This window comes from Thalassophryne amazonica, chromosome 2 (genome assembly GCF_902500255.1).
Source record: "Thalassophryne amazonica chromosome 2, fThaAma1.1, whole genome shotgun sequence".
In the NCBI taxonomy this organism is placed as follows: Eukaryota; Metazoa; Chordata; class Actinopteri; order Batrachoidiformes; family Batrachoididae; genus Thalassophryne; species Thalassophryne amazonica.
Genome location: NC_047104.1, coordinates 135,416,990 through 135,440,362, shown reverse-complemented (window position 1 = coordinate 135,440,362; position 23,373 = coordinate 135,416,990). Strand labels below are relative to the sequence as shown.

The 23,373-nt window shown below is 38.3% G+C and overlaps 1 protein-coding gene across 1 annotated transcript in view; it reads right to left on the bottom strand.

Moving 5' to 3' along the window:
• Positions 1 to 23,373, bottom strand: part of fbn1 (fibrillin 1) — a 269,481-nt gene that overhangs the window by 81,099 nt on the left and 165,009 nt on the right. The window contains exons 39-40 of the mRNA XM_034194183.1: positions 11,190 to 11,258; positions 10,927 to 11,052 (exon numbers count right to left, since the gene is read on the bottom strand). Coding sequence (XP_034050074.1) covers positions 10,927 to 11,052; positions 11,190 to 11,258 — 195 coding nt within the window. The remainder of the gene's footprint in view (positions 1 to 10,926; positions 11,053 to 11,189; positions 11,259 to 23,373) is intronic.

The following is a 23,373-nucleotide window of genomic DNA, read 5'->3' as shown; positions in this document are numbered from 1 at the left end:
CCAAATCAACATATAGGTCCACCTTGGACCTGCTGAGAGACCCCGAGTGAAAACAAGGGAGCAGCTGAAGGGACTTACTTTTTTCTTATGCTGTTGGAACATCCAATTATCTTCATATTTCAACCATCTGGCTGATGGTTTACAGAAGAATTCCAAGATAGTTCTCCTTCATTATTCCATCCAATTTGTACCATGGACCAGTTCCGCTACCACTACCCTACTTCAGTTGGTGTAGTGTTCATGAGGTTTAGCTGTCATTGTCATGGCTATCCATCAGTGCCAAGGAAGATCCTCTCTTAATTGAGGTACAGGATGGTGGACATGGAGAAGACTGAACAGGCCTAGTCTTAACGTGCACTGTTTCTTATAGATGCTACACATAGTGCTGCAGGAAGCTTCTGCCAATCAGGAGATTGCTCTCTTTCCTTCCTCTTTCTCCTGTTTTCCTATGTGCTGTTTGTAGAAATTTTTTCCAAGACTTCCACTCCCATGCAGGTCAATGCTCACAAGCTGGCTAATTCCCTTGTGTGTTCTTCCCAGGTCTTCCAGCCGATGGGACAGGTCTTCAGGTTGTGCGTCTGGAGGTCCTTGTCGCATTTCTTCTGCCCTCCTCTAGACCATTTTCCTTCGCTCATTTGGGAGTAGGAGATCTGCGTGGGAAGTCGGCCATCATCCATGCTAACGATATGACCCACCTACCAAAGTTGGTCCTTGATGATGATGATGCTCTGTAATTTGGCTTTACAGAGGACACTGATGTTGTCAGGGTAGTCTTCATATCTGATGCAGAGGATACTCTTCAGTCAAAGCTGAGTTGGAATTGCTTGATGGTCTTCAGGTGTTGGCGGTAGGTGGGGTCTCTGATGCATACAGCATGGTTGGCATGATGAAGGCTTCAAAGACAATGAGACTGTCTTGTGTCGAAGGTCTCTGTTGTTGAAAATGTGGGTGTGGAGCCAACCAAAGGCAGTTCCTGCACACAGGTTTTTTGTTTGTTTGTTCGTTTGTTGTTTTGTTGATTTTTTTTTTTTTTTTTTTTACAGTTCTGCTCCGAGTGCATGTTGTTGGCTTTACTTCCTGGGCACCTGGATTTCTGGATTCACATGCACACTGTTATCTGAATCATGCATTATTTACACATCACAGCCCTTCACTCGGGTGCCAGATTGTCTCACTTGCATGCCTTCCTTGGCATTCAAAGGAACACCACCATTGGTTGACTGGGTCTTCGGAGTGAGATTGCATCAGAATTTTGGCTCTCTGTTGGGACTGTTTACACAGAGACTGCTACCTGCTGCTTTGGACTTGAACTAACAGTCTTTTTCAAGACTTTTTTACTTTTTTACCTTTTTGTTTTTTTAACTTTTTTACTGTGCTCCAACGCCTAAGGAAGACCTCTAACGGTCGAAACATCGCGACGGAGCACTTTTATCAGCTAACTTTCATTAGCGTTGGCAAGATAACTAGCTTGCTAACGCTTTCGTTTTTATTTATTTATTTATTTTTTTTTTATTTTATTTATTTTTTTTTATTTTAGCATCGTTGTTGTGCGTTCCCTGTGCTGCTTCATGGCCTGTTTGGTGCCTTGATTGGGGCACTCCTTCTGCTGAATCACCTCTAGATTATTTGCACATTATTCACTTTGTGTGTTTTTGGGAATCCGCTAGCTTAGTGCAGCTACTAGCTCTTAGCCGGTTTAGCATGGCGGCTTCTCCTGTCTCTCCCGTACTTTTCTGCTCTGGGTGTGAAATGTTTAGTTATTCCTCGGCCTCCTTTAGCAGTAACGGTACTTGTAATAAGTGCAGCTTATTCGTAGCTTTGGAGGCCAGGCTGGGCGAATTGGAGGCTCGGCTCCGCACCGTGGAAAATTCTACAGCTAGCCAGGCCCCTGTAGTCGGTGCAGACCAAGGTAGCTTAGCCGCCGTTAGTTCCCCCCTGGCAGATCCCGGGCAGTCGGGAAAGCAGGCTGACTGGGTGACTGTGAGGAGGAAGCGTAGCCCTAAACAGAAGCCCCGTGTACACCGTCAACCCGTTCACATCTCTAACCATTTTTCCCCACTCGACGATACACTCGCCGAGGATCAAACTCTGGTTATTGGCGACTCTGTTTTGAGAAATGTGAAGTTAGCGACACCAGCAACCATTGTCAATTGTCTTCCGGGGGCCAGAGCAGGCGACATCGAAGGACATTTGAAATTGCTGGCTAAGGCTAAGCGTAAATTTGGTAAGATTGTAATTCACGTCGGCAGTAATGACACTCGGTTACGCCAATCGGAGGTCACTAAAATTAACATTAAATCGGTGTGTAACTTTGCAAAAACAATGTCGGACTCTGTTGTTTTCTCTGGGCCCCTCCCCAATCAGACCGGGAGTGACATGTTTAGCCGCATGTTCTCCTTGAATTGCTGGCTGTCTGAGTGGTGTCCAAAAAATGAGGTGGGCTTCATTGATAATTGGCAAAGCTTCTGGGGAAAACCTGGTCTTGTTAGGAGAGACGGCATCCATCCCACTTTAGAGGGAGCAGCTCTCATTTCTAGAAATCTGGCCAATTTTTTTGGATCCTCCAAACTGTGACTATCTAGCGTTGGGACCAGGAGGCAGAGCTGTGGTCTTATACACCTCTCTGCAGCTTCTCTCCCCCTGCCATCCCCTCATTACCCCATCCCCGTAGAGACGGTGCCTGCTCCCAGACCACCAATAACCAGCAAAAATCTATTTAAGCATAAAAATTCAAAAAGAAAAAATAATATAGCACCTTCAATTGCACCACAGACTAAAACAGTTAAATGTGGTCTATTAAACATTAGGTCTCTCTCTTCTAAGTCCCTGTTGGTAAATGATATAATAATTGATCAACGTATTGATTTATTCTGCCTAACAGAAACCTGGTTACAGCAGGATGAATATGTTAGTTTAAATGAGTCAACACCCCCGAGTCACACTAACTGTCAGAATGCTCGTAGCACGGGCCGGGGTGGAGGATTAGCAGCAATCTTCCATTCCAGCCTATTAATTAATCAAAAACCTAGACAGAGCTTTAATTCATTTGAAAGCTTGTCTCTTAGTCTTGTCCATCCAAATTGGAAGTCCCAAAAACCAGTTTTATTTGTTATCTATCGTCCACCTGGTCGTTAACTGAGTTTCTCTGTGAATTTTCAGACCTTTTGTCTGACTTAGTGCTTAGCTCAGATAAGATAATTATAGTGGGCGATTTTAACATCCACACAGATGCTGAGAATGACAGCCTCAACACTGCATTTAATCTATTATTAGACTCTATCGGCTTTGCTCAAAAAGTAAATGAGTCCACCCACCACTTTAATCATATTTTAGATCTTGTTCTGACTTATGGTATGGAAATAGAAGACTTAACAGTATTCCCTGAAAACTCCCTTCTGTCTGATCATTTTTTAATAACATTTACATTTACCCTGTTGGACTACCCTGCAGTGGGGAATAAGTTTCATTACACTAGAAGTCTTTCAGAAAGCGCTGTAACTAGGTTTAAGGATATGATTCCTTCTTTATGTTCTCTAATGTCATATACCAACACAGAGCAGAGTAGCTACCTAAACTCTGTAAGGGAGTTAGAGTATCTCGTCAATAGTTTTACATCCTCATTGAAGACAACTTTGGATGCTGTAGCTCCTCTGAAAAAGAGAGCTTTAAATCAGAAGTGTCTGACTCCGTGGTATAACTCACAAACTCGTAGCTTAAAGCAGATAACCCGTAAGTTGGAGAGGAAATGGCGTCTCACTAATTTAGAAGATCTTCACTTAGCCTGGAAAAAGAGTTTGTTGCTCTATAAAAAAGCCCTCCGTAAAGCTAGGACATCTTTCTACTCATCACTAATTGAAGAAAATAAGAACAACCTCAGGTTTCTTTTCAGCACTGTAGCCAGGCTGACAAAGAGTCAGAGCTCTTTTGAGCTGAGTATTCCATTAACTTTAACTAGTAATGACTTCATGACTTTCTTTGCTAACAAAATTTTGACTATTAGAGAAAAAAATTACTCATAACCATCCCAAAGATGTATCGTTATCTGCTATCGTTAGCTGCTTTCAGTGATGCCGGTATTTGGTTAGACTCTTTCTCTCCGATTGTTCTGTCTGAGTTATTTTCATTAGTTACTTCATCCAAACCATCAACATGTTTATTAGACCCCATTCCTGCCAGGCTGCTCAAGGAAATCCTACCATTATTTAATGCTTCAATCTTAAATATGATCAATCTATCTTTGTTAGTTGGTTATGTACCACAGGCCTTTAAGGTGGCAGTAATTAAACCATTACTTAAAAAGCCATCACTTGACCCAGCTATCTTAGCTAATTATAGGCCAATCTCCAACCTTCCTTTTCTCTCAAAGATTCTTGAGAGGGTAGTTGTAAAACAGCTAACTGATCACCTGCAGAGGAATGGTCTATTTGAAGAGTTTCAGTCAGGTTTTAGAATTCATCATAGTACAGAAACAGCATTAGTGAAGGTTACAAATGATCTTCTTATGGCTTCGGACAGTGGACTTATCTCTGTGCTTGTTCTGTTGGACCTCAGTGCTGCTTTTGATACTGTTGACCATAAAATTTTATTACAGAGATTAGAGCATGTCATAGGTATTAAGGGCACTGCGCTGCGGTGGTTTGAATCATATTTGTCTAATAGATTACAGTTTGTTCATGTAAATGGGGAATCTTCTTCACAGACTGAAGTTAATTATGGAGTTCCACAAGGTTCTGTGCTAGGGCCAATTTTGTTCACTTTGTACATGCTTCCCTTGGGCAGTATTATTAGACGGTATTGCTTAAATTTTCATTGTTACGCAGATGATACCCAGCTTTATCTATCCATGAAGCCAGAGGATACACACCAATTAGCTAAACTGCAGGATTGTCTTACAGACATAAAGACATGGATGACCTCTAATTTCCTGCTTTTAAACTCAGATAAAACTGAAGTTATTGTACTTGGCCCCACAAATCTTAGAAGCATGGTGTCTAACCAGATCGTTACTCTGGATGGCATTTCCCTGATCTCTAGTAATACTGTGAGAAATCTTGGAGTCATTTTTGATCAGGATATGTCATTCAAAGCGCATATTAAACAAATATGTAGGACTGCCTTTTTGCATTTACGCAATATCTCTAAAATCAGAAAGGTCTTGTCTCAGAGTGATGCTGAAAAACTAATTCATGCATTTATTTCCTCTAGGCTGGACTATTGTAATTCATTATTATCAGGTTGTCCTAAAAGTTCCCTAAAAAGCCTTCAGTTGGTTCAGAATGCTGCAGCTAGAGTACTGACGGGGACTAGCAGGAGAGAGCATATCTCACCCGTGTTGGCCTCTCTTCATTGGCTTCCTGTTAATTCTAGAATAGAATTTAAAATTCTTCTTCTTACTTATAAGGTTTTGAATAATCAGGTCCCATCTTATCTTAGGGACCTCGTAGTACCATATTACCCCATTACAGCGCTTCGCTCTCAGACTGCGGGCTTACTTGTGGTTCCTAGGGTTTGTAAGAGTAGAATGGGAGGCAGAGCCTTCAGCTTTCAGGCTCCTCTCCTGTGGAACCAGCTCCCAATTCAGATCAGGGAGACAGATACCCTCTCTACTTTTAAGATTAGGCTTAAAACTTTCCTTTTCGCTAAGGCTTATAGTTAGGGCTGGATCGGGTGACCCTGGACCATCCCTTGGTTATGTTGCTTTAGACGTAGACTGTGGGGGGGTTCCCATGATGCACTGTTTCTTTCTCTTTTTGCTCCGTATGCATCACTCTGCATTTAATCATTAGTGATCGATCTCTGCCCCCCTTCTCGGCATGTCTTTTTCCTGGTTCTTTCCCTCAGCCCCAACCAGTCTCAGCAGAAGACTGCCCCTCCCTGAGCCTGGTTCTGCTGGAGGTTTCTTCCTGTTAAAAGGGAGTTTTTCCTTCCCACTGTGGCCAAGTGCTTGCTCATAGGGGGTCGTTTTGACCGTTGGGGTTTTTCATAATTATTGTATGGCCTTGCCTTACAATGTGGAGCGCCTTGGGGCAACTGTTTGTTGTGATTTGGCGCTATATAAGAAAAAAGTTGATTGAAGTTGATTCTGGGTTAAGCCTGCCGTCCTGGACTTCCTACATATTATGTTTGACTCCTGTGTACTGACCCTCTATTAGGATTATTGAATTCTCCTTTTACTGTTGTCTTCATGGCCACTGCTGCCTTTTTGAATTGCTTAACTGTGTACTAAACCAATACCTGTGTTACCGACCACGCCACCAGTTGTTTCACAAATATGAATGGACTACTACTTCCTGGTGTTTATAGCAGTTTTAGGAGTCAGTTCCTCAGACTCATCAGTAAAGTAGCTGATAAGGTTAAACTAAAGCTTAGACTTCAGGGTGCTGCCTGAACTAAGGCTAAAGCTTCATTTGTTCCCAACCCATTTGAAGCACATACAACCTCTAGAAGTCAAATAATAAGAGGACAAACCGAAGAGAATCACATCCGATTGACAAATCTGAACTCAATTCACCCATTCTAAAGTTCTAATGTTTTGTCCATGGCCAAAATATACCACGAAGTGCCAACATTCTTGAGGTTTTCCTTGCAGTCATAGCTCAAAGTGAAGCTCATCAGAGAAGCACTTGCTGAGGCAATTAGTTGGAATGAAAACCCACAAACTGCTGGCCCTGATACCGCACAGATTTCCATTCCCGCCTAAAACAGGGAAGCATACGTGGACGTACCCACAGAAATCACTCAGGTCGTAACATTCCTCTATATTTAAAAATGCCCTCTATGCACATAACAAGAGCGAAGAAAGCACCTGCACCTTTGCGCCCGGTGAACATCTGAACTGTTAATTGCTTCTAAACACAGTAGATGCGGAGCGCTGCACTTTACAGAGCAGAAACCGGCTTTTGTTCTCTGTGCCAACAAACACATGCTTATTAAAATGCCGCCAAAAACCTGTCAATGTTCAGCCTCTAGCCCCATCCTTTGTTCTTTGTTCCTGTTTTAGCTTTCTAAACAAGATTTTTATTTATCTCTTCTCTCCCATCTTCCATCTAGTCTTGCATATCATCTCTGGTCTGTTGTGCTGAGGAGAGGGCTGACCACATCAGAGCCTCGCTCCTCTGGATGCAGTTAAGCGTTCAGCTGTCTCATCATCCTGGCCGAGCTTTTTTTTTTTTGCAACAGATGGGAGCAGGCATATACTGAGCTACAATTAGCTGCAGTGCTTTCAACACAATAAAAGTCCAAACTTTCTTTGTCTCTTAACTCTCACTGCATTTTCATCTCCCTTCATGTGTACTTGCTGAACAAATGCCTCAGCAGCTGGATTCAATTTCCTTCTCAATGAAATATCCCAGAAGAAAAACGTAAGAACATGCATCTTTTTTTCTCTCTCTGTATGTGTCTGCACTTGTAAATATAATTACAAATATAAAACATAAAACAATTGATTGCAAGAGATCTGTTGTAATAGGTCTTAAATGGACCAAACGTGTGGAATGTTACCTTAGGTGTTAGGATCTTCCCTCTTAGGTGTTAGTTTTCTGGTCACTAGGATTCTATTCCTTTTAGTATAATCTCCTATGTGTTATATCCCTAGTGTTTCTCTCCTAATGACATCCGCTCTGTGCAATTATTCTTCAGGCTTTTATTTTGACCATCCTGCTACTATTGCATGTTGTTGGCTTTAATTCCTTGGCACACTAGTTTCCAGTTTCATGTGCTTATTTCCCGATTAATTGAGTTGTACAGTGTTTAATAATCAGAGCTCTTTCACTCCAGTGCCAGATTGTCTCGTTTGTATACCTGTTTTCTTGCATGTATCTCCAGTGTTATAATCTGTCCTCCATTGCATTCCTGCTTCTTCTGAGTTTGACCTACTGTCTGTTGGACTTCCTACGTGGTATGTTTGATTACTGTTTACTAGGGGTGTAATGACACGTCATTGTACCAAAACAGTTCTGTACTGGCCTTTCGGTTCAGCATGCATGTGTACCAAATGACAATAGCAACTGCACAGGTGGAAAATTTGTCTGTGTGTGGAACTCACTTTGTAATTCCCCATTTTCTTTGAGCAATTTTAAGAACGGCCTGGATGTTGTTATTTCAGCCCATGCGCATAGTGCAGCCTCTGCTGTTTGGGAAGGCTATTGTTCCTCATTGAATAATTATGATAATGACAAAGACTTGCAGATGGGGCAAAACTATATGCCAGCATTGTTCATCTGCAGCTGGTTGTACATCAAACATCACCCAAAATTAACAACAATGTGGTATAGGTGAGTGCAGCACAAACCCAGCTCCCCATGGCATTTAAGCAGCCTCCAGCTAGCAATTCAGACTGGTCCAAAGTGGTAACAAATGACATAGGTGGCAAAATGTTTACCTTGCTAAAGAAAAACCCCTTCACAACATCTAGCTATGTTCTCCACTCAGATTGCAATAGCCAATCATAGATTAGCCTTTCTGTCCATCATTTACCTGTATTTTGGCACGCTTAGCACCAGAGAGTTATGTTGGATCCAAAGGGATCCAAAAAGGCTAGGACCAAAAGTTATATTGGATCGGTTCCCACTGACCAATAGCGTTAGAGCTTACTGCCAACAGCTAGCCAATCAGAGCGCAGCATACAATTATTCATGAGATGACGTCACGAATGACATAGCGGAGGTCAGGAACTTGCTGACAGATGCCGGTTAAAAAATGGCAACAAACATGTCAACAACAGCAGAAAACCTTTTGCCAGCGAGGTTTGCTGAGTTCACATCGGAGGAACTGATGGAAATATAGAACTCCAAGGTTGCCAAAATCACTAAGAAGGTAGACAAGCACGCTACTGACATTTTAGAAGCATTCATATGCTGTTCACAACAAAATAAATTGATCTAATTTACTTGACTCTTTGTTGTTTGCTTAATTTGGGAGGGGGGTGGAGAACATATGGGGGTGGATCATATTTGTATAATGTCAAGACCACTCTGTAGGAGGTAGTCGTATCGTCAGCTGTGTTCAAATGAACAGTAAAATCCCAATTATGACAATCATCTGAATAAGCATTTTGTGATTATATTAATGCACATCTACTAGGGGAGCTACAACCACTACCTTTGCACCCTGCCCTCCAGGACTAAACCAAACCAACCTTTTTAGGTTCCTTAGATGACCCCAAAACACAATCAGGATGTTCCTAAAAATAAAAACTGGCCTCAAGCCAGTTGTCCAAGATGGCGTTCAAGATGGCCACCAAAATAGGGTTTTTTTTCACTAAAACACCAATGATTTCTGTCATTATTAAGTCTATTATTTGTTCCTACTATGTATTTTAATGATAAGGGTCTTTTGGCGGCCATTTTGGACGCTATTTTGAATCTTAAACCCATGAATGAATTTAGTTTAGGCACAAATGAGTTTGCTGTGACCTGTAATGGTCTTCCCATTGAATCGTTGTGATATTTAAGTTGTTTATATGTTGTGTAAAGGTGTTTTAGTGAAAAAAAAAAAAAAAACCTATTTTGGTGGCCATCTTGGATAACTGGCTTGAGGTCAGTTTTTATTTTTGAGAACATCCTGCTTGTGTTTTGGGGTCATTTAAGGAACCTAAAACAGTTGGTTTGGTTTAGTCCGGGGGGTGGGGGGGGGGGGGGGTGCAAAGGTAGTGGTCATAGCTCCCCTAGTAATCAGGACACGTGGAGTATTCTGGTCTTTGGCTAGTATGTTGTAGACATGTACACCTTACTCAAACTATGACATCCTACTGGAATTTTCATGGCGTTTTGCAACACAGAAAGCAGAGGGGACATACTGCGGCTGTGAGTCATTTATCAGACTATGCTCTGTAATATAAACAGAATATGACTGGAATATTTTTTTAAACAGTTCATGTCAACACCATAAGCTAAATATGGTCTTATTTAGAATAAGGCCAATAATCAAATTTTTGCTGTCCATGTAAACAGAGTCATTGTTAAAGTATACAATCAAGATACGCCTTCTTAAATGTAAATACAGAGGATTTACAGCAATGTGCAAAGCACTGGAAACACTCAGCAAAAGGAAGGCCAGATTAGACTTTGCCAGAAACCATTTTAAAAAGCCTGCACAATTCTGGAACAAGATTCTTTAGACAGATGAAACCAAGAATAACTTTGATCAGAGTGATGGGACTAGAATAGTACGGAGAAGAGAAGGAACAGCTTATGATCCAAAGTATACCACATCATCTGTGTATTAATGATGACTACTTATTAATGATGACTACTTATGGAAGCGGCATAATGACTTCTGAAGTGCACAGGGCTATACTATCTGCTTAGATTCAACCAAATGCTACCAAACTGATACAATGGCCCCTCAAAGTGCAGATGGATAATGACCAGAAGAAACGCTTCTGAAGGCAAAGACATGGAATATTGTTCAATGTGAAAGTCATCTGATATCAACCCAAATAGCGCATGCTTTGGGTGCTGAAGGCAGAAAGACCCACAAGCAAGCAGGAACTAAAGGAGTCTGCAACAAAGGCCTGCAAGGCATCTCAAGACAGGAAACTCAGTATTTGATGACATCTATGAGTTTCAGACTTCAGGCAGTCACTGACTGCAAGGATTTTCATCTAAGTGTGAACAATCATCCTTATATTTCTAATTATGTTTGTGTTTCCAATGTCTTATTGCCTCCAGTTGTGTATAAAAATAACTACAATTTGTTAATGGTAAATGCAATACTTTTTGTAACCCCCACCACTCCCAACCACCCAAATTACAGCTGAAAGCCACATCTTGCTTGTATTATTTGAATTCTACGGTGGTGGTGTTGAGGCAAAATGACAAACAAGGATTAAACACTATGATTCAAGTTCTTGAAAAGTTCGACCATGGAAAATTCCAGTGGGGTGACTAATTTTACCGACAGTGTACACGTGTGTGTATCAAATACCTTCACAGACTCGGGTGTCTGGGTTGAGTGAAAAGCCTCTTGGACATTCACAGTGGAAGCTTCCAAAGGTGTTGATGCATTGTCCTCCTTGGCACAAGCCCGGCAGCTCCTGGCACTCATTGATGTCTGTGACAGAGGAAGGAAACACTCAGATGTGTTTAGGAAATGTGTGTTGTCCATCTGTTTGATAGAAAAACTACAGACATCAAAGGCCAGTGAAGAAACCACACAAACACGCACATGGAAAGACACGGCTTTCTGACCTTCTAAAATGACAGTGATGGGGTTGGGTCTGAATCCTTCTCCTCCAGGACACAGTGTCTTGTATTCCGCTGTGACACAAAGCAATGCAACGTTAAACAGCAACAATGAGTCAATCTAACGGGTTTTATTACAGTGTAAAATGGTAGTGACAGGCTGCTGGTTCTTCTGCTTTCACTACAGCTTTATCACACATATATATACCGTTTCTCATTAAATATGATGGTCTACACCTCACTGATGTGTTTTTTCTGATCTTTCAGAATTAAATCAGAATTAAAGGATTGCAAAATTAATACAATTACTCTGTTTTAAAATTTACAAGTGATTCAAGGCCAACAAGAACCAATTTATTCCACTGACCATTCTATTCATTTACTGTATTTTCCAGAGTATAAGTCACACCAGAGTATAAATGGCACCTGTCAAAAATGCATTGTGAAGAGGAAAAAAATGTATATAAATCACACTGGAGTATAACTGTGTAGAACTCACTTTGTAACACAGCATGTCCCTGTGGGTGAGTTTAACAGCAGACAGCAACTCAGTGTGCACATGTGCACATCATAGCCTGTGATGCTACTTAACATAAGGACTTGTAAATTCCAAAATAATCAAGATGGACAACATGCATTGGACAATATAAGATATTTGACATGGTTTGGACAAAAGAAATGATCAGCTTGACATTGATTGCTGGCCCACAATATTGGAAACGTGAATAAAAATGTGACCCCATTTGATTTTTTTAAATTAGCTCTTTAATTTAGATTAGATTGTGTCTAGGATGGGTTAAATGTATATATGTGCAATGACAACAATGTTTCTATTCTGTTCTAAAGTTTCTATTTAATTTGGAGTTTTGTGCATTATTATAGAGTACTTTTATTATTAGTGTTTATTTTGTTCAGTGCTTTGATTCCAGGGAAACCCCTATATAAATAGATGTTATTATGACGATGATTATAATCATCATCATCATCATAATCACATGATCTTTTGGGTATATAACTTTGCACTGGAGTATAAGTCGTAGGATCTCCCCCCCAAAAAACAACCGGTGACTTATACTCTGGACAGTATGGAACTCAAATACAACTTTCTGATTGTCCATTTAAGGGGAGTTAATACAAGAATTTGCCCAGGCTGATTATGTAACACAATTACAATTTTTGTTCCTGGCTTCTAAGTGTTATATTTCAACTGCTTATGTCTAAAGTCTATGGAAAAATGGCTACATTCAGCACAAACTTTGATTTACTTTTTTTTTACGTTCTAGAAAGTTCTACAAGTTTCTTGAAATTGCTAGATAATTCTGGAAACTTCTAGAAAATTCTGGACCGTTCTAGCAGTTAAAGAATATTCTAGAAGACTACTCAGTAGTAGTGAAGGCGAATCGAGAATATTCTTGAAAACAGACAAATTTCAAAATATCATTGTCCTGATCACAGAAGCAAAGTTTCTGCAGAATAACAGCTATTTTCTATGTATTTAAGGCATAACAGGTTAGGAAAACACACTGTGTACCCAGGAACAAAACAAAAATAAAAATTTGTTACATAGTCAAAGCAAATTATTTTGCCAGCATGTCATGAATTTAGATTTTACATTTCAACAGTTTGGTAAAATAGAAGCTTACTGTCTCTGACTGAAGTACTAGAATATCTGATATTCAGGGATAGAGGATGATGAGAAGTTAAAACTGTTTGCTATCTCAAGTCAAGTCAGCTCTGGAAGCCTGCGCTGGGGCCGCGTGTTACCACATCCAACATACCATGTTATACCCTGGGTCCTGGACGCAACTACACAAGCAGACAACCGATCCAGCCTATAAATGATGCATACTTCATCTTCTATATATAAAAAAAACAACAAAAAAAAAACAATAATAACAAAAGCACTACCAAGTCAACAAGGAAAAACAACAATTTTATTATAGCTTTATGAAAAGTGACATATGACTGCAGGACTCCAAAACCAGACTATATGGGGTGATTGGTGCAGATTTATCCATTGTCTCAAATGGAACATGTTGTCAAACAGGGTGCCAAATGACATTTGAGCCTGTGCTTTATTTAAAAGAAAAGAAAAGAAATATGACATTAATTTCTAAGGGTGTGCTGGCTCATCCATCTTTATTAAAGTTTTTGATTTCAAAGGAAAAGCTTTTATGACACTGTGTTTTCCTGTTTGGAAAAACAACCACAGAAACAGTCCTGACAGTCAAGAAAAAAACACAACTAGATTCATGATCAATCAATTGATTTTTCTTTTTTTGTTTATAAATAAAATATTTGAAGAAAAATGCACTTTGTACCTCTGCACACAACCTGTGTTGACACACACATGCACACGCACACACACACACACACACACACACACACAGCTGAGTCTGTTCATGCAAGTTTGTAGTCTGTGACTAAACAACACGTGTCATTTCACACATTGTTCCTCTGCAGCTTGCTGCAGGCTTCTTTGCACAGTATAAATCATTGCAATGACTGCTGATGACAGCAACCTATGAATGTGCAGATGTTTGTGTGCATGTGTATGTGTGTGTTGGGAAGAAGTGTGTTAGTGAGCATGAGAGGCATAAACAGAGATGACAGACGACCAATGCTTCAGTCACTTCAGCGTCTCACACTCATGTCAGACAAAAACTTAAAGCACAGAATAGAATAGAATAGAACAGAATAGAATCGAATCTGTGAAAACATGTAGAATAGAATAGAATAGAATAGAATAGAATAGAATCTGTGAAAACATGTAGAATAGAACAGAACAGAATAGAATCTGTGAAAACATGTAGAATAGAATAGAATAGAATAGAATAGAACAGAATAGAATAGAATAGAATCTGTGAAAACGTAGAATAGAATAGAATAGAACAGAATAGAATAGAATCTGTGAAAACATGTAGAATAGAATAGAATAGAATAGAATAGAACAGAATAGAATAGAATCTGTGAAAACATGTAGAATATAATAGAATAGAACAGAATAGAATAGAATCTGTGAAAAAATGTAGAATAGAATAGAATAGAATCTGTGAAAACATGTAGAATAGAATAGAATAGAATAGAATAGAATCTGTGAAAACGTAGAACAGAATATAATAGAATCTGTGAAAACATGTAGAATAGAATAGAATAGAATAGAATCTGTGAAAACATAGAATAGAATAGAATAGAATATAATAGAACAGAATAGAATAGAATCTGTGAAAAAATGTAGAATAGAATAGAATAGAATCTGTGAAAACATGTAGAATAGAATAGAATAGAATAGAATAGAATCGAATAGAATCTGTGAAAACATGTAGAATAGAATAGAACAGAATAGAATAGAATCTGTGAAAACATGTAGAATAGAATAGAATAGAATAGAATCTGTGAAAACATGTAGAATAGAATAGAATAGAACAGAATATAATAGAATCTGTGAAAAATGTAGAATAGAATAGAATCTGTGAAAACATGTAGAATGGAATAGAATAGAATAGAATCTGTGAAAACATGTAGAATAGAATAGAATAGAATAGAATAGAACAGAATAGAATAGAATAGAATCTGTGAAAACGTAGAATAGAATAGAATAGAACAGAATAGAATAGAATCTGTGAAAACATGTAGAATAGAATAGAATAGAATAGAACAGAATAGAATAGAATAGAATCTGTGAAAACATGTAGAATATAATAGAATAGAACAGAATAGAATAGAATCTGTGAAAAAATGTAGAATAGAATAGAATAGAATCTGTGAAAACATGTAGAATAGAATAGAATAGAATCTGTGAAAACGTAGAACAGAATAGAATAGAATCTGTGAAAACATGTAGAATAGAATAGAATAGAATAGAATAGAATAGAATCTGTGAAAACATAGAATAGAATAGAATAGAATAGAACAGAATAGAATAGAATCTGTGAAAAAATGTAGAATAGAATAGAATAGAATCTGTGAAAACATGTAGAATAGAATAGAATAGAATAGAATCGAATAGAATAGAATCTGTGAAAACATGTAGAATAGAATAGAACAGAATAGAATAGAATCTGTGAAAACATGTAGAATAGAATAGAATAGAATAGAATCTGTGAAAACATGTAGAATAAAATAGAATAGAACAGAATAGAATAGAATCTGTGAAAAATGTAGAATAGAATAGAATAGAATAGAATCTGTGAAAACATGTAGAATGGAATAGAATAGAATAGAATCTGTGAAAAATGTAGAATAGAATAGAATCTGTGAAAACATGTAGAATGGAATAGAATAGAATAGAATAGAATCTGCGAAAACATGTAGAATAGAATAGAATAGAATAGAACAGAATAGAATAGAATCTGTGAAAACATGTAGAATAGAATAGAATAGAATCTGTGAAAACGTAGAATATAATATAATAGAACAGAACAGAATATAATCTGTGAAAAAATGTAGAATAGAATAGAATAGAATAGAATCTGTGAAAACATGTAGAATAGAATAGAACAGAATAGAATAGAATAGAATCTGTGAAAACATGTAGAATAGAATAGAATAGAATAGAACAGAATAGAATAGAATCTGTGAAAACATGTAGAATAGAATAGAATAGAATAGAATAGAATCTGTGAAAACATGTAGAATAGAATAGAATAGAACAGAATAGAATAGAATCTGTGAAAAAATGTAGAATAGAATAGAATAGAATAGAATCTGTGAAAACATGTAGAATAGAATAGAATAGAATAGAATAGAATAGAATAGAATCTGTGAAAACATGTAGAATAGAATAGAATAGAACAGAATAGAATAGAATCTGTGAAAACATGTAGAATAGAATAGACTAGAATCTGTGAAAACATGTAGAATAGAATAGAATAGAACAGAATAGAATAGAATCTGTGAAAAAATGTAGAATAGAATAGAATAGAATCTGTGAAAACATGTAGAATAGAATAGAATAGAATAGAATAGAATCTGTGAAAACATGTAGAATAGAATAGAATAGAACAGAATAGAATAGAATCTGTGAAAACATGTAGAATAGAATAGAATAGAATCTGTGAAAACGTAGAATATAATAGAATAGAACAGAACAGAATAGAATCTGTGAAAAAATGTAGAATAGAATAGAATAGAATAGAATAGAATCTGTGAAAACATGTAGAATAGAATAGAATAGAATAGAATAGAATAGAATCTGTGAAAACATGTAGAATAGAATAGAATAGAACAGAATAGAATAGAATCTGTGAAAACATGTAGAATAGAATAGAATAGAACAGAATAGAATTGAATCTGTGAAAACATGTAGAATAGAATAGAATAGAATCTGTGAAAACATGTAGAATAGAATAGAATAGAATAGAATCTGTGAAAACGTAGAATAGAATAGAATAGAATCTCTGAAAACGTAGAATAGAATAGAATAGAATAGAATCTGTGAAAACAGAATAGAATAGAATCTGTGAAAACGTAGAATAGAATAGAATAGAACAGAATAGAATAGAATAGAATAGAATCTGTGAAAACATGTAGAATAGAATAGAATCTGTGAAAACATGTAGAATAGAATAGAATAGAATCTGTGAAAACGTAGAATAGAATAGAATAGAATAGAATGCTTTTTATTGTCATTATACACAAGGTACAACAAAATTAAAAGACAACTTGCGTAGTGCAAAGGTGTAAAAGTATATATATATATATATATATATATATATATATATACATATAAAGGCTGACAGTGACCCGCTAATGTATCAACACTGCCAGGCCACTTTTTTTTTTTTTTTCTTTCTTTCTTTCTTTCTTTCTTTCTTTTCTTTCTTTCTTTCTTTCTTGCTTTCTTTCTTTCTTTCTTTCTTTCTTTCTTTCTTTCTTTCTTTCTTTCTTTCTGTCTGTCTGTCTAAATTTGGTCCTGCCTGGTATTATGTTGTCACAATATTTTTGTTAGAAAGTCACTGTTATTCAGAACTTGTTGTAATTCAGAAAGTCTATTTTTCTTGCCATGATAGGTTTGTGTATCTGAACAAAGGTAGCTGTGAAATCAAATTTGTGATGTTTAGTCAGTTGCACTGAAGCTTTACGAGTGTAATGACTGCACTGAAAATTGACGGAAAACTAATTCCGAGTCAAAATCTCCACAACTGCAGAACAACATATTAGCTTCCTATCAAGACCCAAGTAATAACAATAAATATACGGTGTAATGTCAGCCAGGTTTCAAGCCATGAGACAGATTTAAGCTGGGTTTACACTGTGCAAGTTGTGGCCCTTTTCCAGCCAATTTTTCACCCGTGCGAGAATTTTTTGGATCGCGCCGAGTTTCAGCTTAATTGCGCATCCTGCATCATGTAGTATACATGGAGTAACGAGCTGCGTTTAACCTCTCACGACCACCTACGATCGGCAATCGTATGGTCGGATGAAAATCAAACCTGTTTGATATTCTGGTCGGCCGTCGTGAGGCCTCCACGCTGCTGAAGCAGCGCTACGTGCGTCTCTCACACTGTGCATGTGCAAACACCGGAGAGCGCATAAACAGTGATCGTCTCTTTGGGAGAGCAGCTTCTGTTTCTTTTTTTCCCATTATTCTTCAACTCATTTAAAGTCTTGTATTTTTTTGTTGTTGTTGTTAAAACATTGATGTCTCCCATCGAGAGTTTTTGTAAAAATACAAAATGTAAATAAAGTTTGAAAAAAAGAAAAAAAGATTCTGTTTACGTTTTGCTTCTGGAAATACGAGTCTGACGTGTGGGTTTTGAACGTACAATGTGAGCAGTCAGATCGCATCAGAGCATCGGGCCGTACAGTGTGAGAACATTAATCGTGCGCTCTGAACTTTTACACCCTGCAGTTTTGTCGCACAGTTTGAGCTGCAGCCAAGTACAACGATTGAAAATATCGTACAGTGTCTGCCCAGCTTTAGACAGGGCTAGTTTTATACACTGAACAAAAATATATGTGGTAAAGGACCGATTGTCTGCCTGAGTGGTTGCCATCCAGGATGGGTTCTATGGTGTTGTGGATGCGGTGAATGGATTAACGTACATCACCAGTACAATATGGTATAAAGTTAATGAAACATCTTCATTGTCAATCGTCTCACAACAAGTTAGTCTGTAATTTGAAGCCACCCATGCACCTGTCTTACATTTTATTACGTCCACCAAGGACGCAATAAAATCGCCTGCATTTATTTATGTCTTACTGTCTGTTAGCAGGATTACGTCAAAACTACTGCACGGATTTTGACGGATATTAGGCCATGGAAGACTCCACTGAATTTTGGAGGTGATCCAGATCCAGATTCTGGATCAAAAATTCACTTTATATAGGCTTTTAAGGATTACGTCAAAACTACTTCACAGATTTTCACTAAAATTTCACCACACATTGGTGTTAAGACTCCATTAATCTAGAGTCTTCCAAGATCTGGATCTGGATTCTGGCTCAGGATTTCACTGTGTAGATCTTTAAGGATCATGTTAAAACTTCTTCATGGCTACAACATCACAATATAAAACGAAGATCAGGAAGACACTATTTTGTTTCATCTTGTGAATTAAATACCAGATTTCAACATCTTGATCGGTCGTATCATTCTGGATCAGAATGCAATTATTGCATTGTGTTGTATAATCTGGATGCAAGTAAAGTCCGGGTCACGATGTGAATCACATATCTGTTATTATGAGTCCTCGGCAATCCTTGGCGCACGCCAGAAATCTCCGATTGCTCATTTGTTTTTACTGCGGCGCACATAGTTTATTAAATATGCATACCTCAGCATGAATCTATGAAACACTCATTCAGCACTACGACATGATAAGATGTAATAGAGTTGCAATGGTTGGATCATTGTAAAAGTTGCCTCAATTTATCTTTTCAAGTTCTGGCAATTTAAATTTTGAATCCAGCCTGAAACCTACCTTTTGTAAGTTTAATTAAAAAAAAAAAAAGCCTTTATTACACCCGGCAAGGACGTAATAAAATCATCAGAGTTTATTTATTTATTTATTTGTCTGTCTGTTAGCAAAATTACATCAAAACTACTGCACAGATTTGAGGAAATTTTCACCACAGATAGATATTAGACCAAGGAAGACTCCATTAAATTTTGGAGGTGATCCGGTGTCGCAGACTGAACAGTCCGCTCCTAAAAATCGGCCCGCCTTTTGTATCTGCGCATGCATCGTTTCGGACCACAGCAGCACATCTGAGACGGAGTGTCTTCACCCAAGGCGATCAAATGGATTAGTGGCCATCAGATGATAAAGGTAAAACCTCTAAAATCATTCTAAAGTCAGTTTTAAGCAGAAACAAGGCCATTTTAAGCAGAAACTAGGCAAAATTCCATGATGCTTTGAAATGTCCGACACACAGTGAACGCATCAGCTAGCAACTCGTTTAGCCGCGGCACTCTGATCTCTTCCCGCCGCCTTTTATGATTAAATAATGTTGCATTTTGTGGAAATAATTGCTGTACAAAAGCTTCAGATATCTGTCGCTGAGACAGATGATGACTAGAGTGCAGTTTGAAGCAGAAACGGGGTGTTAATCCGTGAACCACGTCATCAGGGGGGACCAATTTTTAGTGGGACGGTTCCGTCGGCGACACCGGATCCAGATTCTGGATCAGATTTCACTTTTGAAGGATTACTGTTAGCAGGATTACGTCAAACTTACTGCACAGATTTGACGAAATTTTCACCACAGATAGATATTAGACCAAGGAAGACTCCATTAAATTTTGGAGGTGATCTGGATCTGGATCTGGATCAAGATTTCCCTTTATGTAGGCTTTGAAGGATTACTTCAAAACTACCTAACAGATTCTCACCAAATTTGCACCACAGATAGATATTGGGGTATGGAGGACTCTACTGAATTTTGGAGGTGATCAGATCTGGATCTGGATTCTGGATCAGGATTTCCCTTTATGTAGGCTTTGAAGGATTACTTCAAAACTACTTAACAGATTCTCACCAAATTTGCACCACAGATAGATACTGGGGTATGGAGGACTCTACTGAATTTTGGAGGTGATCAGATCTGGATCTGGATTCTGGATCAAGATTTCCCTTTATGTAGGCTTTGAAGGATTACTTCAAAACTACCTAACAGATTCTCACCAAATTTGCACCACAGATAGATATTGGGGTATGGAGGACTCTACTGAATTTTGGAGGTGATCAGATGTGGATTTGGATTCTGGATCAAGATTTCCCTTTATGTAGGCTTTGAAGGATTACTTCAAAACTACTTAACAGATTCTCACCAAATTTGCACCACAGATAGATATTGGGGTATGGAAGACTCCCCTGAATTTTGGAGGTGATCAGATGTGGATCTGGATTCTGGATCAAGATTTCCCTTTATGTAGGCTTTGAAGGATTACTTCAAAACTACTTAACAGATTCTCACCAAATTTGCACCACAGATAGATATTGGGGTATGGAGGACTCTATTGAATTTTGGAGGTGATCAGATCTGGATCTGGATTCTGGATCAAGATTTCCCTTTATGTAGGCTTTGAAGGATTACTTCAAAACTACCTAACAGATTCTCACCAAATTTGCACCACAGATAGATATTGGGGTATGGATGACTCTACTGAATTTTGGAGGTGATCAGATCTGGATCTGGATTCTGGATCAAGATTTCCCTTTATGGAGGCTTTGAAGGATTACTTCAAAACTACCTAACAGATTCTCACCAAATTTGCATCACAGATAGATATTGGGGTATGGAGGACTCTATTGAATTTTGGAGGTGATCAGATCTGGATCTGGATTCTGGATCAGGATTCCCTTTATGTAGGCTTTGAAGGATTACTTCAAAACTACTTAACAGATTCTCACCAAATTTGCACCACAGATAGATATTGGGGTATGGAGGACTCTACTGAATTTTGGAGGTGATCAGATCTGGATCTGGATTCTGGATCAAGATTTCCCTTTATGTAGGCTTTTAAGGATTACTTCAAAACTACCTAACAGATTCTCACCAAATTTGCACCACAGATAGATATTGGGGTATGGAGGACTCTACTGAATTTTGGAGGTGATCAGATCTGGATCTGGATTCTGGATCAGGATTTCCCTTTATGTAGGCTTTGAAGGATTACTTCAAAACTACTTAACAGATTCTCACCAAATTTGCACCACATATAGATATTGGGGTATGGAGGACTCTACTGAATTTTGGAGGTGATCAGATCTGGATCTGGATTCTGGATCAAGATTTCCCTTTATGTAGGCTTTAAGGATTACTCAAAACTACCTAACAGATTCTCACCACATTTGCACCACAGATAGATATTGGGGTATGGAGGCCTCTACTGAATTTTGGAGGTGATCAGATGTGGATTTGGATTCTGGATCAAGATTCCCTTTATGTAGGCTTTTGAAGGATTACTTCAAAACTACTTAACAGATTCTCACCAAATTTGCACCACAGATAGATATTGGGGTATGGAAGACCTCCCCTGAATTTTGGAGGGTGATCAGATGTGGATCTGGATTCTGGATCAAGATTTCCTTTATGTAGGCTTTGAAGGATTACTTCAAACTACTTAACAGATTCTCACCAAATTTGCACCACAGATAGATATTGGGGTATGGAGGACTCTACTGAATTTTGGAGGTGATCAGATCTGGATCTGGATTCTGGATCAAGATTTCCCTTTATGTAGGCTTTGAAGGATTACTTCAAAACTACCTAACAGATTCTCACCAAATTTGCACCACAGATAGATATTGGGGTATGGAGGACTCTACTGAATTTTGGAGGTGATCAGATCTGGATCTGGATTCTGGATCAGGATTTTCCCTTTATGTAGGCTTTGAAGGATTACTTCAAAACTACTTAACAGATTCTCACCAAATTTGCACCACAGATAGATATTGGGGTATGGAGGACTCTACTGAATTTTGGAGGTGATCAGATCTGGATCTGGATTCTGGATCAAGATTTCCCTTTATGTAGGCTTTGAAGGATTACTTCAAAACTACCCAACAGATTCTCACCAAATTTGCACCACAGATAGATATTGGGGTATGGAGGACTCTACTGAATTTTGGAGGTGATCAGATGTGGATTTGGATTCTGGATCAAGATTTCCCTTTATGTAGGCTTTGAAGGATTACTTCAAAACTACTTAACAGATTCTCACCAAATTTGCACCACAGATAGATATTGGGGTATGGAAGACTCCCCTGAATTTTGGAGGTGATCAGATGTGGATCTGGATTCTGGATCAGGATTTCCCTTTATGTAGGCTTTGAAGGATTACTTCAAAACTACTTAACAGATTCTCACCAAATTTGCACCACAGATAGATATTGGGGTATGGAGGACTCTACTGAATTTTAGAGGTGATCAGATCTGGATCTGGATGCTGGATCAAGATTTCCCTTTATGTAGGCTTTGAAGGATTACTTCAAAACTACTTAACAGATTCTCACCACATTTGCACCACAGATAGATATTGGGGTATGGATGACTCTATTGAATTTTGGAGGTGATCAGATCTGGATCTGGATTCTGGATCAAGATTTCCCTTTATGTAGGCTTTGAAGGATTACTTCAAAACTACTTAACAGATTCTCACCAAATTTGCACCACAGATAGATATTGGGGTATGGATGACTCTATTGAATTTTGGAGGTGATCAGATCTGGATCTGGATTCTGGATCAAGATTTCCCTTTATGTAGGCTTTGAAGGATTACTTCAAACTACCTAACAGATTCTCACCAAATTTGCACCACAGATAGATATGGGGTATGGAGGACTCTACTGAATTTTGGAGGTGATCAGATCTGGATCTGGATTCTGGATCAGGATTTCCCTTTATGTAGGCTTTGAAGGATTACTTCAAAATTACCTAACAGATTCTCACCAAATTTGCACCACAGATAGATATTGGGGTATGGAGGACTCTACTGAATTTTGGAGGTGATCAGATCTGGATCTGGATTCTGGATCAGGATTTCCCTTTATGTAGGCTTTGAAGGATTACTTCAAAACTACCTAACAGATTCTCACCAAATTTGCACCACAGATAGATATTGGGGTATGGAGGACTCTACTGAATTTTGGAGGTGATCAGATCTGGATCTGGATTCTGGATCAGGATTTCCCTTTATGTAGGCTTTGAAGGATTACTTCAAAATTACCTAACAGATTCT